General features: G+C 37.4%; 1 protein-coding gene across 1 annotated transcript in view; it reads left to right on the plus strand.

The window, feature by feature from the left end:
• Positions 1-8881, plus strand: part of HNMT (histamine N-methyltransferase) — a 36245-nt gene extending 27364 nt beyond the window's left edge. The window contains exons 5-6 of the mRNA XM_007183012.2: positions 685-778; positions 8138-8881. Coding sequence (XP_007183074.1) covers positions 685-778; positions 8138-8493 — 450 coding nt within the window. The 3' untranslated portion in view covers positions 8494-8881. The remainder of the gene's footprint in view (positions 1-684; positions 779-8137) is intronic.
• The last annotated feature ends 10660 nt before the right edge of the window (positions 8882-19541 follow it).

A 19541-nucleotide genomic window follows, 5' to 3' on the forward strand; every position in this document is an offset into this window, starting at 1 on the left:
ATATGGGGACATATGTATGCGTATGGCTGATTCGCTTTGTTGTGCAAAAGAAACTAACACGGTATTGTGAAGCAATTATACTCCAATAAAGATTTAAAAAAAAAAAAAAAAAAGGGTGGGCTGACTCCTAGCACCCTGGGACCATGCATGTAACTTTAGGCTTTATCCAGTCCATTTCCCTAGAGAATCTGTCAACATCAAAGCCTGTCACATTTTCCATGATTTTAAAAAAAGCATCTGTGAGCCTATGGTGAAGCTAGTGCAAAGGGCTTAATTTTAAAGCAACGCTCCATGAAATGGAATGTTTTTACGGTTCCAGCACCATTTTTGCCCAGAACTACTAAAACTCACAAAATATAGAGTGAGCATTAGAATTCACTGCCCCCATGTGGAATGCAGACTGTCTCGAGCTATAAATGTCTGTGTTAATGAAGCCAGAAAGAGTAAAGTTTAAGCTGTTTGACTCTAGTTGAGTAAATACCATAGTTTCCCCCTCCCCAAATATTTTCTCACACTATTATTCTATCTCTATATGTAACATCGTTAATTTTTAAATTTCTTAAGTGTTTTGTTGAATAAAAATCCACTCAACTTGAACATCAAACCTTCTAGTGAGTATTCAGTCCAAGCAACAAAGACGTTGACATAGAAAAGCATCTCCTTTCTCTCTTCCTTCATTTCTAGATGCTGTATTACGTAAAAGACATCCCAGCCACCCTGAAATTCTTCCATAGTCTCTTAGCTACCAGTGCTAAGATTCTCATTACTGTTGTGTCCGGTAAGTTATTTTCCTTCAGCCTGAATTTTAAAACAGTGATAGCGCATGGATGGATGTGTTTGAAGGCAGCTGGTATATTTCATCTTCATTATGAAATTCTTGATTTGGCTTCTGATCAGGGTCAATTAATTAACACAGTAGTAGGAAAGTCCTTCACAACAGCTTTCAATTTAGGAGTTCCAGTGGAATTAAATGTCTGTTTACTTCTTTCTCTCGGGAAAATATATCCTTGTTGTCTCTATATAAAAAATATTCATTTAACATACAGCAGATACAACTGATAGGAATGTTTTTAACAAGACTAAAAATAGTAAATATATCTATTTACCTCCTTTTTGTCCCTGGAATGTCTCTTTCTCTTCTGTGATGTTTATTAATAAATATCAATAAAGTAAAGGTTTAAATATTTGGGACACTATCATATTTGATTAATTTGCATTTCTAGAGCCATTATCAATGTTGTTCATTTAGGTTTTCTCAAATAACTATCAAAAATGGTCCACTTGTTTTGTTTTGTCGTGTTATTTTCCAAAGAAGGCACTTGATCATGTCATGTTGTTTCCAATGATACAATAAGTACCACACGGAGAACATAAGTAAACAGATCAGCAAATGAAACACTGACATTGTTGCATTCATTAATTCATTACTTCTTTCATTCAGCAGGCTTTGTGGATTGTCCACACACTGCTAGGCAGGTTCACTCCACGTACACAGCAGCCTCTATCTCCCTCAGCTTATACCAGACCCCGTACTCAGAAACCATATGTCGCAAAATTCACTTATTCCTTTTTTTCTTTATAAATTTATTTATTTATTTATTTTTGGCTGCATTGGGTCTTCGTTGCTGGCCGTGGGCTTTCTCTAATTGCTACGAGCGGGGGCTACTCTTCGCTGTGGTGCGCGGGCTTCAGTAGTTGTGGCGCCGGAGCCCAGTAGTTGTGGCTCATGGGCTCTAGAGCACAGGCTCAGTAGTTGTGGTGCGTGGGCTTAGTTGCTCCCCAGCATGTAGGATCTTCCCGAACCAGGGCTTGAACCCATGTCCCCTGCATTGGCAGGCGGATTCTCAACCACTGTGCCACCAGGGAGGTCCCCAAGTATTCTTAAATATGAGGAATGGCTTTAAGGATGGCAAACACAGCTGTTGCCTGTAATCCTGGGTTTGAACTCATGTGGGAGTTTGGCAAATGAGAGTTCCTGTACACAACCTCTTCTCTAAGGGAACATTTGATATACTATTTTTATCTCAGGTTAGTTAAAAATACTCATTTGTGTGGGAGAGTTCTATCTTACCATTTAGAAGGGCTTCTGTAAACTGGATGTTTCCCACCAACCTCTCTCTAAATTAGGACACTTGGGTAAAGCACTTTGTACTGCATTTAGGAATACAGAAGTAAATTTAGTTATCAACACTGAGGGCAGTCTATTCTTGATAATCTGTATCAATAATAAAGAAACAGTGTTGCAGGCAGAAATAGCAATTCATCCAGTAGTCATATATGTTTGATTTTAGGATATATTTCATATCAAATGCAGATCCACTGTTATATATATTTGGTTTATGCTTAAATATTTTCAGAAGTCAAGTATTTGAGTGTCAGAAGGCAGCTCTCTATGAGTATACGCCTACCAATAAGAAAAAGCCAGCCTAAGGTTTAGAAAGTGGCATGAGCAGTCTACAAGCAACTGAGAATGGACTAAGTGCCCTTATGGATACAGTATTCTGCTGGCTACATCATGAATACGTTAATAGAATCCATGGTTTATTGGCATCAGGATATGTGCAAACCACAACAGGCCCAGTGAAATGCAGGATGATACATAAAATCAAGAATGCTGAGGCACTTCCTAGCTGTGTGAACTTGGTCTGTGAGTCTTAGTTCATGCAAGGACTATTTCCAGATAATCATACCTACATAATATGGCAACTATGCATACATGTAGTTCACATGTACTATGTCTATATACATTCATGGGGGAAAAAAATCAAAGAAAGGGAGTAAAAGCGCAAAAACCAGTTAGCCTCCATAAAAAAAGGTATTTTGAGTCAAAACTTATTCCTTCTGTAGTTTGACGGTGGAGATGTTTTACTAACTTTTTCAGCACACAGCTTACAATTTTTCATTACTGCGCACAGCGTGGGAGGCAGGTATCCCAAAGAGGAAAACACTGGTAACACACAACCCTCTTAACTCCCGTGCTTTTCCTAAGATACCAGCTCCTCACTTCCCCCTTCTACCCCTCTTATTTGTTACCTAGAGCAGTTTAACTCCCTTTTGCTCTGCCTCTCTGACCTAGATAAACCTGTGCACCTATAAACCCATCTTAACAACAGTATATTTCTCTGAGATAAATTCTGTTGGCCCCTCGGTGTACGGAAGTGCCTATGGGCTTCTTTTGTAAAAATAGCAAGAACTGCTTTGTCGCATTCATAAAGCGGATACAAATATATGGGTCAACTTTCAGGAAAATAGAGCATGGTCAATTTCCAACAGTGAAAACAAAGTTAATCACAAGAACTTTCTAATCAGATTTGTTTTATATCGTTGTCAATTAACACGTATAGAATTGATCCACATTTTTATTACTCACTTTTTCATTTGATGATATCACTGCAAATCCCTATCTGCCAGACCAGTCTGTGGATAGCAGGCAAGTTTGGGAAAGCTCCCCAGGTCATCTGAGGTGCCTGATCAACTTCCTACCTTACCGCTGTAGAAAAACCATTACCCTAAACTACTTTCTCAGCCCCAACTATAATTCTTGAAACCCCATTCTTCATACTTGCCCAAAGAAAACATTCCTTAAACTTGAATATTACCCTAAAACTTGAAACACCTGCACCAAAATGGTTCACACTAGGCTCTGTTTTTAATCACATTTGTTGCAGTCACTTTCTAAATGGAATTTGCTTCATAATTACCCAGAAGTGAAGAAGCCTGTTTGTGTATTTCCTTTCTTTCGGGGCAATATGGTCATCCATAGCCTCACTGCAATACAGCAAGCTGAGTACTCGATGCCGACAGAGTCCGGCAAGCCTAGAACTAGTCACTAAGTTAAATTTCTAAGAACACTCATCAAGCCAGTATCTCACCTAAGCACATAATGGTATGTCTGGATTAACATCTTGCTCTAAAAGGTCATCTTAAATATGCCCCACAGCTAAGGCTCCTGCCCGTCCATCCAAGTCAGACACTGACCTGTTACTGAACTGATGCGCTCTCTCTCTGAATAAACTAAATTACTCAGTTATTTGAGCACCATATGGACACCCATTTTTTTTTTGCAATTTATTAGATTCTAAGATAATGAAATACGGGGTCAGTTTCTAGATTTAATTATGCAGGGCACCTAGCTTGGTTAAGGTGACAGATGTATTCAGCATATTCAAACACAGCCTACACTCTTGGTCCCAAGTTGGCTGCATAGGATAGTCGTGTAGATTTGGTTCATTCAGCTTTTATTGAGCTCCTCTAGTTGGTCACTGCTAGGCTCTGGGGTTGCAAAGATGACTGTTACTCCTCTGCCTTTGAAAGGCTCCTAATCTAATGGAGGATTCAGACATGTACATACTTTCAAAAAGGTGCTAATTTCTGATCAGAGGCAGATAGGGAGTTTAAGGAGAGGTCCTGGAGAGCAGGAGGCTCTGCCTCTTATCTCTAGTTCCAGATCTTTGCAAAACCCTTGGCACCTAGAAGAAGACACCCAGTGAATGTATTTGAATTGAACTGAATAATTGTTTATTATTTCTGCCTTATACTATCCCAACTACAACTAGTTCTGAATGTCCATTCAGGAAAAGATACCATGTTTTAGCTAACATGATAGACATGGAAACAGAGAATACAGAAAGTTCTGGAGATTTGAAGATGGATTTAATAAACAGGAATAAAAGACTCAATAAAGAAGATACACATACTCACACGCATACAGTGCACACCAAAATAGGCAGACAAAAGCAATGAAGGGTAGGCAAGTGAAACTAATTAGGAAAAGGAAGAGAAATTGAAATCAGAATTAAATGACAGTATTTTTCTGGTCAGCCCGTTTGAATACATGCTGCTGGAGGGAACAGAGGCTTTCCTCTGGTTCCTAAGTATCCATTAAAGAGTTAGCCCAGCTCAGTAAATATTTATTTATTTATAACAAACAGAAGTTCCTGATTATAATGATAAACGATTTGATTTGGGGATGAAAACGAAGAGAAATAAGAAGAGGTGGATTTTTGAAATGAGGAGTATCCCACACTAAAATAATGTTAGTGGCATGTTTTTCTGCAAATGTCGTAGCCAGGCTTTCCTTGAGAGAGTTGCTAATTAAAATGCAACTTATCTGGCTACAGGAGATTAGCCAGGAGATCAGTGACATTTTCTGTCCTGCCTTCTCCTTATCTAAGGAAGGAGGCAAATCATGGTGTGTTATTTTTAATACGGGGGTGGGGGGGTGGGGGGGGTGAGGGACCTGGTTTATATCATGTTGAAAACAAAAGTAACACCATATGTTGTGCCCACCGGGAGCCATTATGATAATGTATCAGTCAGAAAGTTTCTAATTGCTCAGCTCAGAAATTGCACTGAGTCACAGAACACCGACACCAGCAAATTCTCCGCAATTAGTGTTTGGTTCTTTTTTCTCTGCCAGGGTGAATGATAACAGAGCCTTTCCTCAACCACTGAAATATTTATTTTCTTGTAGTCTTGTTTGCAGGCAAATTCTTATTTAGACAGTCACTGTCTTTGGAATGAAAGATTTTTGTAGTACATGCTCAGGACTCTTTTTTTTTTTTCACTGAACTGAGGTTTTATTTTTTTCTGCTTCATTCCAATTCCACCTTCTTCTAGAGCTTATCCTGTAGTTATCGTTCCCTCTTCTGAAATGTTACTGGAACATCAATTATCTAGGCTATTTATTTATTTATTATTTATAATTTTCATTTACCATTGGTTATTTATTATTGGTTATTTATTATTTTCATTTACCATTGGTTATTCTCTTTTGTTGAGTTAAATCAGGAGACTTTAGCCAAGCCTATTCATGAGGCCAACGCCCTATAATTATATGCAGAATTGTGTGGCTATATAGTGTTTGTATAGTTTTCTGGAGAGTCCGATTACTTTCATTACATCATAAAGGAGCTTTCGGAACCAAAATAGTTCATGCCTTTGAAATCTTAACTTTTAATCCTGGAAACTCATTGAGTTGTAAGTTCTCTCTTATATTGCTTCGGCCAAGTCCAACTTAATTTCATAACACTTCAGCAGTGTTTACTATGTGCCAGTCATGGTTCTAAGTGCCTTACTTTATTAACTTGGTGAATCCTTGGAACAATCCTATGAAGATATTCTGCTATTATCCCTGATTTATAGATGACAAAACTGAGGCACAGGTTCATAAAGCTAGTAAGAGGAAAAGCCAGGCTTCACACTCAGAAAGTCAGGCTTTAGAGACCACTCTTAATTGCTGCACATATCCACTATCTCTGTAATAGCCCAGTATTAGATGCATATGTTAGAAAGTCCATAAATAGCTGTTCTTTTGTTTTGATTTATTAGTATTATTACAGATTTCTGAACAGCAAATTTGTCTTTTCACATTCTCAAGATTACAACCAGTGGAAATACATTATCAAAGTAATTCCACATAATATTCATTTATTTTGTAAGTACTTATTACACATCTGCCATGTGCTTACCACTGAGCAATGATTCACTTCAAATATCTCATTTAATACTTGCAGTTGCATTTGAGGTAAGTATGGTTATCTCTATCGTATAGATGAGAAAACTGAGCTTCTGAGAAACTAAATACCAAACCTCATCTCATTCATGAAGTGTCAGAACGGTCCAACCTATCTCTCCCACAGATGCTGTATCTCTTAGCTTCTACACTGGGCCAGGTTTTCAATTAAATACAACATACACTGCTAATGTATCTTCTAAAGCTGGGGACAAAATTTTTAGGACTCAGCCTAGCTGTTGCAGTGCAAGGCAGCATCCTGTAATTGTACAGACATGAGAGGCTACCCCATCTTTGGTTGGGGTAAACTATCATTGTATTTGCTGTGCTCTTTCTTTCTATTTCAATTTTTACTCTTAGACCCTTTCCTCTGAACCAGACTAACATAAACAACTGCCTCCCTCCTATCACCACCTGAATGTCCAACGGGTATCTCAACCTTATGTTTCCAAAACCAGATGCCTGATAACACATTTAAAAACGTTCCTCCCTCATTCTTCCCATTTCCAATTATGGAAATTCTCTCTTTTCAGATGCTTGGGCCAAAATGACTGGGGTCATCACTGATTCTTTTCTTTCTTTCACTATCCAAATTATTATTGTTAACAATATCCAAATCATTGGCAAATGGCATTGGATCTAGGAGTGTAATATATAAAAAATTCAACCACTTCTCATCACCTCCAATCTTGCTGGTGCAACGTAACATCATCTAGCACCCAGATTATTGCAGTAGCTTTCTTACTGTTCTTCCTGCTCTGTCCTTACGCCCCTATAGTCTATTCTCAATAGAGAATAGTCCATCTGTGTGGCCAGAGTGACCTTATGAAAATGCAAATCAGGTTAAGTCACTCTAATACTGTGTTGTCCAATATGGAAGCCACAATTGGCTACTGAAAGTGAAATGAATTAAGATGAAGTAACACTTAAAATTCACTTCCTTAGTCACACTAGCCACAGTTCACATGTTCCATAACCATAAAGTGCTTAGTGGCTACGATACTGGGCAATGCAAATATGGAACATGTCCAAGAGTCCAGAAAGTTCTATTAGACCACACTACAACGGCTTCTCATCTTTTTCCATATGATTTAGCACCCAATCTACTCCTCACCATCACCCATACAACCTCCTCTCCTTCCATGCTCCCCTCTGTTCACTCAATTCCAATCTCACTGGCTTCCTGGCTAGTTCTTAACATGCCAAGCCTGTTCCTGCTTCAGGTCCTTTGCAGTTGCTCTTCTCTCTACCTGGAGTAATCTCCTCTCTGATATCTGTGTGGCTTGCTGTCATGTCTCTGCTCAAATGTCACATTATTAGAGAGACTGTCTGCGACCACCTGATATAAAACAGCAACCCATCCAACTCTTCGATCCCCCTTATTCCTTGCTCTGATTTGTTTTTCATTAGCACTCTGCACCATCTGATATATGATTTATTTACTTATTTATTTAACTTTCTCTCCTCCCATCCCCGTCACTCCTTGAACTGAGCTACACAAAGGCAAGAATTTCTTTTTTTTTAAATTGACTGCTCTATTCCAAGCATCTAGTGTACTGGTTGGCAGAGTAGGTAAAGGAAAAGAAGAATAACTGAAAGCATGAATTTTGTTCTGTTGCACAGGAACCAGTAGCTGGAACAAGCTGTGGAAAAAGTACGGATCTCACTTACACCGGGATGAGCTCTGCCAGTATGTCACGTCATCTGACCTCATGCAGATGCTGGACAAGATGGGGATTAAGTATGAGTGTTATGACCTTCTGTCCACCATAGACATATCTGACTGTTTTATTGACGGCAATGAAAATGGAGACCTGCTTTGGGATTTTTTGACAGAAACCTGCAACTTTAGTACAACAGCACCACCTGATCTCAAAGCAGAAATTATGAAAGATCTGCAAGAGCCTGAATTCAGTGTAAAGAAAGAGGGAAAGGTCCTTTTCAATAACAGTCTGAGTTTCATAGTGGTTGAGGCATAAATATCCACCATGAGAATGTATTCAAAAGCTATAGTTTGAACAATTTTGATCATTCACTTATTTGTGTATTAAAATTATAAATATATCTCATAACATAAACAGAGCATTTTCTCTGATATGTAAAATCTAGAAAATCCCAAGATATTCTTGGACTTCCATGTGGAATCATATATGACACTGCTGGTCTTATCCCATCCCTTCTATCGGTAAAGAGACTACATGCTGTCTACATACCACATAATCTGGAAAAATGAGACAACTAAGTTTCATGGGCTTTATTGACAATAAAATCCTTTCCATTTGTTGATTATAATGGAATTTCTGGGAATACTAATAAAATATGTGCTATGGATTTTTAAAATACTAGTAAAGTATATGCTTATTGATACCTTGGACATTAAGAAAGCATATGTTTATTGATTTTTCCCCTTCTGTGAAGAAGTATTTCTCTATGTGCATTTGTTTATTGTAGTTTCTTATTTTTATTGATTACTCTAATTAACTTAGTCATGTGTTGTCACTTCTTCCCACTTTGTTTTCTCTTTTAATTTTGTCTATGATTTTGTAGTGTTTTGTTTGTTTTCTGCTATACTGAAGTTTTTCTACTTTATTCAGTCAAACTTAGTTTTTTCCTTTTTTAATTCTGGACTTCTGACACATTTTAAAAGGCCTCCTAAAACCAAGGTTTTAGAATATTAACATATTTAATCATAATAATTTTATAATTTCACTGTAAAAAAATCTTTGATATGTTTGAAGTTTACATAAGTATCAAGAGTGAGTTGAGAACAAGCTGATTTTCTTCAAAAAGAAAACCATCTATATCAACACAATTGACAAAAAAAAAAAAAAACCCACTGACTTAAAATACACCTTTTATCATTCACTAAATTTCTAGAAAACACTTGAGTCTATTTCAGTACTCCATCATCCCTATGCCCCTCTGTCTAAGATCTCCTCTAAGATCAAGAATCATCCTTAGGGCTTCCCTGGTGGCACAGTGGTTAAGAATCCACCTGCCAATGCAGGTGACACGGGTTCAAGCCCTGGTCTGGGAGGATCCCACATGCCACGGAGCAGCTGGGCCCGTGTGCTACAGCTGCTGAGCCTGCACTCTGGAGCCTGTGAGCCACAACTACTGAAGCCCGCGCACCTGGAGCCTGTGCTCTGCAGCAGGTGAAGCCACAGCAACGAAGAGTAGCCCCCGCTCACCACAACTAGAGAAAGCCCGCTCGCAGCAACAAAGACCCATCATAGCCAAAAATAAAATAAAATAAATATATTTTTAAAAAAATTATCTTTAACAGTAGTATTTCAGAGGATTTTTGAAAAGTTTTTGATAATCTTTACATTATCTTTAATAATAAACAGCTATCATTCTTAAAAAAACAGCACACCTCTTAAGTAGTTAAGTAATTTTATAATTAATAAATACATATATTTAAAAAAGTAAGTAAATAATTACTACTCCCTGTTAGAAACAGAACAAAAGTAAGGTTTTACTAAAGAGGTCACGGACCCTGATTCACCAGTGATGAAGCCTTCAACATAGTATGATATTCACTCTTTCACATCACAGAGCTACCACTTAATGCTGTGGTACAGTCACTTAAAAAGGGTTAATGCCTTCCCTCAGGCCCAGGAAATACACTGAAGTATAGAGCCTATTTATACCAACAAATTACCAAGCTTTACTGTTCATAATAAGTAAAACTGACTTGCATTACTCTCTTTTCTTGGACAACTTTATCAATGTTTTTTGAATTGTCAGTTCCAACAAATGAAATGACAGTTATCCAATCAGATTCCTGAATATGAACCCTGAACCATTAATCATACTGATATGTACTACTGACAAAGGAAATCTGTGAAGCAGGCATGATTGATGGATATGGACCATGACGACCTTGAACAACTTCACCAAAAAAATGGAAATCAAGACTACAGAGCAAATTACGGTCTTTTCTAAAAAGCACATGTGCAAAACAAAACAAGAATAGAACTAACATGCTGCTTAAAGATGAAGAAGACTAGCAGTCTATAGACGGATGTTTGTAAATATGGCCTTTTTCTCATACAGCCCTTACTATAAAATAAGAGGATAAATAAATTCTCACCTGCTTCAATTTAATGTAATGTGAACAGTCAAGCCTTTTTTAAGAGAAAATCCTTAGGAGTTACCTACCAGTCAGTGGTGGAAAGATACAAGGGTACAACAGGTGCGAGGGATGGAACTATTGGCTTCTGCCTGCACTTCATGGTATTACAAAGGACTTGAGGCAGTCACATATTGAATATTCAAGTCTTTTTTTGTGGTTCAGAAAAAAAGCCCACAACATGAATTTGGAATGTTGTTTTATACATCATTGTACATCTCCCAGTGCTTAACATGGGGCCATGCGTATAGAAGATGCTAAGTAATGGATTACTTTCTTTCTCAAGCACCTATCTTATACCTATGTGTTTATATTCTTGTTGTAACCACAGCTCAAGAAACCCAACAAAACTGTTTGTTGCCCTTAGTATAAACCTTAACTTATTTAAAGTGTTTCTGACACTTTTCTGCATTTGTTAGAGTCCTGCCAAATCCAAAGACAAAGTATTGAGTGGAGCAAAGTATTTTAGGGCCTTGATCCTTGCTTATTGTAAAAATTGGCAACTTTCTTAATTGAAAACTCTGCCAAGAATATAAAATGGAGAAAAGACAGTCTCTTCAGGGAGTGGTGTTGGGAAAGCTGGACTGCCTCATGTAAATCAATGAAGTTAGAACACTCCCTCACACCATACACAAAAGTAAACTCAAAAGGGCTTAAAGACAAATATAAGACATGACACATAAAACTCCTAGAAGAGAACATAGACAAAACATTCTCTGACATAATTCATAGATAGCAATGTTTTCTTAGGTCAGTCTCCCAAGGCAATAGAAATAAAAGCAAAAATAAACAAATGAGACCTAATCAAACTTACAAGCTTTTGCACAGCAAAGGAAACCATAAACAGAATGAAAAGACAACCTATGGAATGAGAGCAAATATTTGCAAATGAAGCGACCAACAATGGCTTAATTTCCAAAATATACAAACAGCTCATACAACTCAATAACAACAACAACCAAAAACCCAATCAAGAAATGGGCAGTAGACCTAAATAGACATTTCTCCAAAGATAACACAAAGATTGCCAACAGGCACAAGAAAAGATGCTCAACATCGCTAATTATTAGAGAAATGCAAATCGAAACTACAATGAGGTACCAACCTCACAACAGTCAGAATGGTCACCATTAAAAGTCTACGAATAACAAATGCTAGGGAGGGTGTGGAGAAAAGGGAACCCTCCTACACTGTTGGTGGGAATGTAAGTTGGTGCAGCCACTATGGAAGACAATATGGAGGTTCCTCAGAAAAATAAAAACAGAGCTACCGTATGATCCAGCAATCCCACTCCTGGGCATGTATCTGGACACAACTATTATTCAAAAAGATACATGCACCCCTATGTTCATAGCAGCAATATTTACAATAGCCAGGACAGGGAGGCAACCAAAACGTCCACTGACAGATAAATGGATAAAGAAGATGTGGTACATATATACAATGGACTACTCAGCCATAAAAAAAGAACGAAATAATGCCATTTGCAGCTACATGGATGGACCTAGAGATTATCATACTAAGTGAAGTCAGAAAGAAAATAACAAATACCATATGATATCACTTATTTGTGGAACCATAAAATGACACAAATGAACTTATCTACGAAACAGAAACAGACTCACAGACATAGAGAACAGACTTGTGGTTGCAAAGGGGGAGAGGGAGGGGGAGGGGTGGATTGGGAGATTGGGATTAGCAAATACAAACTATTATGTATATAATAGGTAAACAACAAGGTCCTACTGTATAGCACAGGGAACTATATTCAATATCCTGTAATAAACCATAATGGAAAAGAATATGAAAAATATATATATATATATATAACTGAATCACTTTCCTGTTCACCAAAAACTACCACAGTATTATAAATCAACTATACTTCAATAAAAAATTAAAACAAAAAATAAAACAAAATAAAAAAAGAAAACTCTGCCAATCTGGGCAAAAGAAAAAATTTAAATTTCTGGTGAGCATCCATAAAAAACAGATGCAAAGGTCACAGAAAATACTAGATCTTAAGTCTGTGACATTGCACAGACCCAAATGTATATTTAATGTATTTAAAATGTTTGCTTAATAAAAATAGCTTACACAGAGTACTTTGTCATTTTAAAAGCATATTTACATATATTTACCCCATCAGCATGTTATTTCTAAGAAAATAAGGACTTCTTGATAAGCCCCACAAGGGACTGATTACCTAAAATAGTCTTGTTAGATGGACAGCTTGAACCAGATTTCCTGGGTTCAAATCCTGGTTCTATTAATTACTCACTGAGAGATCTCAGGCAATTCATTTTCTCTATTATCAGATTTCTTCATCTTCAAAATGAAGATGATAATCACAGTACCGACCTTAGAGGATGGTCATGAGGATTCTAGGAGTTAAGGTACAGAAATATGCTCATAAAGTGACAGGCTCATAGGGAATTTCAAAAATATTAACTATAATTATTATTAACTGCTCATAAAAATTCAGTATAAAATGCAGAACACATTTTTAAAAAATTAAAATTAAGGAAAATTATGACTGAGGCCAGAGAGAGAGATAGTACCTGGAAGAAGCAACCTATTTCCTGACCTTGACATTTCTAGCCACAGGTAGATGGCCTCTCTGTTATTGCTGAACTGGTGCTTCACGAAGCCCAAGTGCCACCAGGGCTGAGCCACTCAAATCCCACGTGAGGGCATCTGCCTGCCTGATGCTATAAGTACCAGCGCTCCATACTATGAAAAGTGGCCCCATCTCAACCCTGAGTAGACCAAAGAAAGGGTGGGCAGCTGACACAAGGATGGCAATACACAGGCTGGCCAGAGATTGACTGGAGTGGGTTCTCTTCACAAATATAAAAGGGATCCCTTTAATTCTCTTACTAATTTAGAATTCCAAACCTGGGGAAATTAGGCATTCATCTCTTCATTCATTCATGAAATATACATTCCACCACTACTGATTGTGTGAGACATTGTTCTAAGCAAAGGTGATAATGTAGTAAAGAAAACAAAGTTCCCAACGTCAGTGACCTGATTTCTAGTGGGAGGGTGGACCGAAAAATCAATATTTGTCAGATAATGATAGGCATGATTAAGAAAACAAAAGTAGATAAGGAGAAGAGAGTACTAGAGGGGATAATAAGAGTAGTTGGAATGGTCAAGGAAGGCTTTTTTTTTTTTTTTTTTAAAAAGGGTGAAATTCGAACAGAGATTTAAATGAAGTGAAGGGGCAGCCATGCAAAGAGCTGGGAGAAGAGCATTTCAGAAAGGAGGAAGTGCAAGTACAAAGTCCCTGATGTGGGAATGAGCTTGACACACTTGAAGGACAGTCAGGAGGTTAGGTGGCTTTCTACAGTAGGTGGGCTGAAAAGTCATGAGATGAATTCTAGTCCAGAGTAGCCAACACAGTGGCCATACGTGGGAGGACCTCACTAGGATGCCACAGTTAGAAAGGGAGGAATGGAGCAGACCTACAGAGAGAATAAGACCACATGGCCTTGGAACAGGAGATGTGCTTTGGTTGTCTCGAGTAATGTTCCTTACCATTTCCAATTCCTGTCTATGTTTAGCCGGAAAACAAGTACCCCTTTCCCCAAGGTGTCTGTGTGGGTGTCTGCCTCTTGCCTCCCAAATGTCATTGTTAGAATAGCGTGTACAATCTCACTTGATTCTTACTTAATGAATTTGAAAGACTGATTATTATTATCCCATTTTGGAGGTGATGAAGCTGAGATACTAAGTTAAATGACTTGCTCCGCTCTCAAAATAAGTTTGTAAAAGAAGGTAAGCTAGCCCTTACACATTCTGACTTCACACTGTGCCTCTATACATTGGGAAAATTAAGTTTATGATCCTCTGTCATCATAGATGTAGGTTATCTTAAAGAGTAAGACTTCATCAGACTAAATTGCCTTTGCCCCCAAATGTCCATCTGCAAACTGAAGGGATCTGATTGCAGAAAAGAAAAAGCAATAGGATGGTCAAAGGGTAGTAAAAAAAAAAAAAATTACCTCACTGAATGGTGAAATGGCACTCTTTCTGAACACTATGCTTCAGTAATAAGGTAGTTTTAATCTATTGCCAAATACCTGGGTTCTCTCATCCATTTGCCTTGACTTTTGCTTTTATTTCTCTACCTCTATTCCTACCAGGTCCCAAGCATCACCCATTTCATGTTTAAATTATCTGTCACCCCTATCCTAGCTCCCCCGTGATTCATACACTGTGCGATATGCATTCATAGTATGCGATCAACAAATGCAGGGTAGTTAAAGCTGTGGATCATGTAATCCATTTCTCAACGTGATATACACCGTAAAAAGGCAACTGCAGTAAAAGGGGGGTTGATTTAAGAGGCTCCCTGGGCAACAACAGTCACAATTTCCAAATGTGCCAAAAATTCATTAGGATTCCATGTCAGATTGCTGTAATCTCTGTAGCGATGGGTTAATAAATACAGTGATGTGCTGTCCTGGAGGCTACCCTATATAAGCAGTGTCTTCCCATGATCATATTCTTCTCCTGAAGAATTATCTGTGTTTCCTGATTTGTCTTAATGATACTTGAAGGACTTTGCAAACAACCTACCTACGGTAGAAAATGTTGAAATAAATCACAGGGGCTATCAACTACAGTCCAAGCTTCGTGAATTCTCCAAAGACATTTGATACAGAAGAGGCAGGAAAATGTCAGCACCTCTATTTATGTCCTACAGCTAACTAATTTTATGCTAATTTCATTTCTATACTGTGATTCCTTATTCTACATGTTGATGGATGGATTTCATGAGTTAATTCTCTAGTCCCCGATGCAGGCGGACTGGACATAAATCCCAGAGTTTTGTAGAAGAGGCAGTTGTTCCATGCTACCTATTATCAGCACAAGCACATTGCAACCGTGGCTTATTTATCAAGAGATTGCTACCATTCTGCACATTTTCCAAGTGGCTTCATCTACCCTACAATAGCTTTTAATGGGAGAAGTGTAACAGTCTTTGTGGTTTATTATTATCTATTAGGTTTTTTATTTCTCCAGGTCTGACTGGGAGAAGAGTTTGGACTTCTTTCTCATTTTATAAAAGACACCTAGAAAATGGGACAAGGAAATTAGCTAGGGCTTACTGCTTCAGGAGACACCTCACGGGATGGATTTATCTGGGCAAGGTTGGTGACCCATGGGTTTCCCATCTGTGTGTCCTCAGAACGGGGGAGTAAATATTAGCTTCCAGGCTTAGCTGTTTTCCCTGTGTTTTCTTTGGTCTCTCTAGTTTATAGATTTCCAGCCTGAAAAATAGTTGATCATGGAGATTCTTTGCTAAATAACAGACATTAAGGAATTTTAAGGACTCAACTTTAATCATAGTTCATATTTATTGAGTGTTCATGATGTGCTAGGTATTGTGTCACATTATTTAATCTAATCCTTGTAACAAGCTTATGGGATAGTTATTATTTTTATCCCAATTTCACAAAGAAGGAAATTGAGGTTTAAGTTGCTTATGTAACTTTCCCCACATTCTCACAGCGAATGCCAAGCCATAGCGATAAACCACAGACACCATTTTCTTAACCATCACATCTTGCTGCCTAAGGGTGATCCTTGTTGATTCTGTTCCTTTCTATCCTAACTATCCAAGCTTCCTTATAGGAATTATCTCCTAGCTTCGAATTTTCATTCTATTTCCTGGGGACTGATCTCAACTGCTGACTCTGGTAAAAAAAAAGAACACCTGTTTGACTTAATCAACTTTGATCCAACAATGTATTATCCTCAAATGGCAGCTCCTGTATGACTGGCCTGCCCTCTTGGGCAGAGAAGGACAATCCCAGTGACTTGATTTATTATTTTAATCTTGTGTACACATATTTTCACTTAGTGAGTATCCATAACACAAGAGACTTTGAAATGGCAAACCATAAGGCCTGTGTAGCTCCAGCTGGCCAGAGAGTTGAAGGTAATATGGCAGAGACTGTTTCCTAGTAGCAATTCTCCCCTTCTTCTGTGACAACGTAATATCTAATTTTTAATTAGGTATACAGCTGCCCAGATGAAGACTACATTTCCCATACTCCCTTTGTGCCAGATATAGTCACACGACTAAGTTCTAGCCAATGGGATGTGAGAAGTAACATTGTGGGATATGCCAACAAAGGAAGACGTATGTTCTCTTCATCTGCTTTTCTTCCTTTTAGATGGCTGGAATGTGGATGTGACAGTGAGTTAATCTCAGACCAGGCAGACAAGAGTGGCAATGCCCTAGGAAATGCAGAGCAACAGGAGTTGGGTCCCTAGACCTGGTGAAGCAGAGTTGCCACATTAGGGGTGGACTGCTTACCTTCAGATTGTTACAAAAGACAGAAATAACTTTCTACCTTCCATGTACAATGCTGACTTATTTGAAGTAGCAGTGGCTGAATCCATGCCCTACCTACCACAAGTAGGTTAATCTTAACCAAGTCTTTCCCATCTTTTTCAGAATCTTATTTTCTTCTTCTAATGTATAAAGCAGGCCAAAAGGAACACTGAGAAAATAAGAAAAAACTTTGAAAAATACAACACATGTTATACTGGGTCTAGGAGAGTAGGTGACTATTTTTGAGAAAAAAACTTCTTTTCCCCAAATAGTGCTAAAATATCAAGATAAGTGTACCTATTTTATCAATCACCTGAATTCTAGATGTTTAATCTGCATGATGTCAAATACCCACCTAGCAGATTAGTCATTCATCATAGTATTTAATTCTGTTTCAACAAGTTATGGAGACACGAACCTCAACAAATTCTGTAAATCATAGTCGCTCACTACTTTTAAAATTTCAATGGGCAGACGAATCACCTGGGCACCTTATTAGACATGCAAATTTCTTGGTTCCACCCTAGGTCTGAACCATGCGTGAGGCCCAGGATTCTGTCTTTGTATGAATCAACCAGTTGATTCTCTGGCTCACCAGATATGGAAACTTGTATGGAATATTGGTAATAATAATAGGAATAATTATAGAAATATTACATCATTCACTGACATATCTGAACCAGTATCCTCTGAACGTTGCATTTGCATTATTATTTAATAATATGTAAATGAAGTGAGAACTAATTATGTATCAGGCACCATGTACAATTTTTGACATGTTATTTCATTTAATTTTCAAAATAAAAAGGCATTTTTTACTAATTTTTCTCATTTTATTGATGAAGACAATGACGTTTGATAAGTTTAGATAGACTTGCATAGTATCTAAGCTAAGACATGGCAGAACTGGGTCTCTGCTCCAAAGTCCAAGAGTGTAACTCTGAGATGCTAAGGCCTTTCCTCATTCTTAGCACTATCATGGATCGGGCAGAAAAAACCATGTTTCAAAGGTTATTCAAGTAAGGACAGTAGTAGGTGCATCGGTGTTCATTAGTCTACAATGCTATTTGCAAGATATCATATAGGACTCGTGAAAAGAATGAATTCAGGAATTAAAAGAAAAGGAAGAGCATTAAAACATATTGTGCTAATTTTAAACACCAAGCTTTTTATAATCCATCTTAGCTGTTAACACACTTACATGCACATTTGATAGATATAAAAATGCTTTCAGTGATTTCCGAAGATTGTGCTTACTCTATTTTCATAATTTTAAATTCACTATCATTTAATTCAAAATCTTTTAGTGAATTGTTTCATTTTTTGTAATTTAATTATATATATATATTTTTTGGTCTATACTTGACTAAGCTGTGGTTAGAATTTTTCAGTTTTGTCAGTTTTTGTCACAGTGTATATACATGTATATAAACTGTATGTGTGTGTGTGTTTGTGTGTATGCCACCCCGCCCATATACACACAAACATAAATCATTTACATATGCACGTCTACATATTACAGCTATCAATCTCTGTAGAAAGAGGAATCATGATGTGGATTAAAAATTCATGTTAATTTAACATGTATGCTTGTGGGTTTTCTTAATTTAAAATAATACTTACATAAGTAAGACACCAGAATATATCAAATCTTAAGTGGGTCTCTAATTACAGCAGGAAGTTAAAAAAAGAAATTAACATACAAAATGTTACATTTAACTCTAAGACATCAATAAATCTCATGCTTCTGTTTTATAGGAAGAATTTTTAACCAACGGTACTTCTCAGGAAAGAAAAAAGTCTCCATTTTCAACAAAGATAAAAATGCTAAAATTAAATAGGTTAATATCTAATTTCACACCTTCATTTATATTATGTGCAAAATTATCTTAAATATTTGTTATGGATGTAGTGGCTTTCTACCAAATTGGGCCTTTTCATAGTGGAAAATGTTAACATAAATTGTTGCATAAATCATTGCCTTGTAGCATACCAGAAGGCACATATAAAAACCCATATCTTTACTGCACATATTTCCCATTAACCATAATCTATTAGTAATTGAAGTTCATTACAAATTCTTGTAGACTTTATTGCTATCGCGCTGCATGACATACCGAACCTGGCTTGCATAACAAGAAGTCCCTGCTGGGAAATATCCTATTAACAATGACAGTGCATTTGTCATTGTAATAATAAACCTGTAGATTATAAATTATCAAGGCGCCATTTGTGCTGCCCTGGCTTGAAGGTTTGTCAGTGCCTCCATTTTAAAACCCTGATTTTCAGTGAGTTGTAACTCAACTATCAGAATCTGCAGTGAGCTGCAACTCTGCATCCAAGGACTCAGCTCAAGAGTCTTTTTGGAACAATTCTTAAGTATGATTTACATTTTCCAATCAAAAAGAACAGTGGTCTGCTGGCCTGTGCACAACAGTATTGAAGGGACCTGTGAGACATAATCATTTCCCACCAAGAAAAATATGTTTATACCTGGCCCAGATACCTAAGACTATTTAAGATCAGACTTTATAGCAGTC

The sequence above is a fragment of the Balaenoptera acutorostrata genome, chromosome 8 (genome assembly GCF_949987535.1).
Source record: "Balaenoptera acutorostrata chromosome 8, mBalAcu1.1, whole genome shotgun sequence".
NCBI lineage: Eukaryota > Metazoa > Chordata > Mammalia > Artiodactyla > Balaenopteridae > Balaenoptera > Balaenoptera acutorostrata.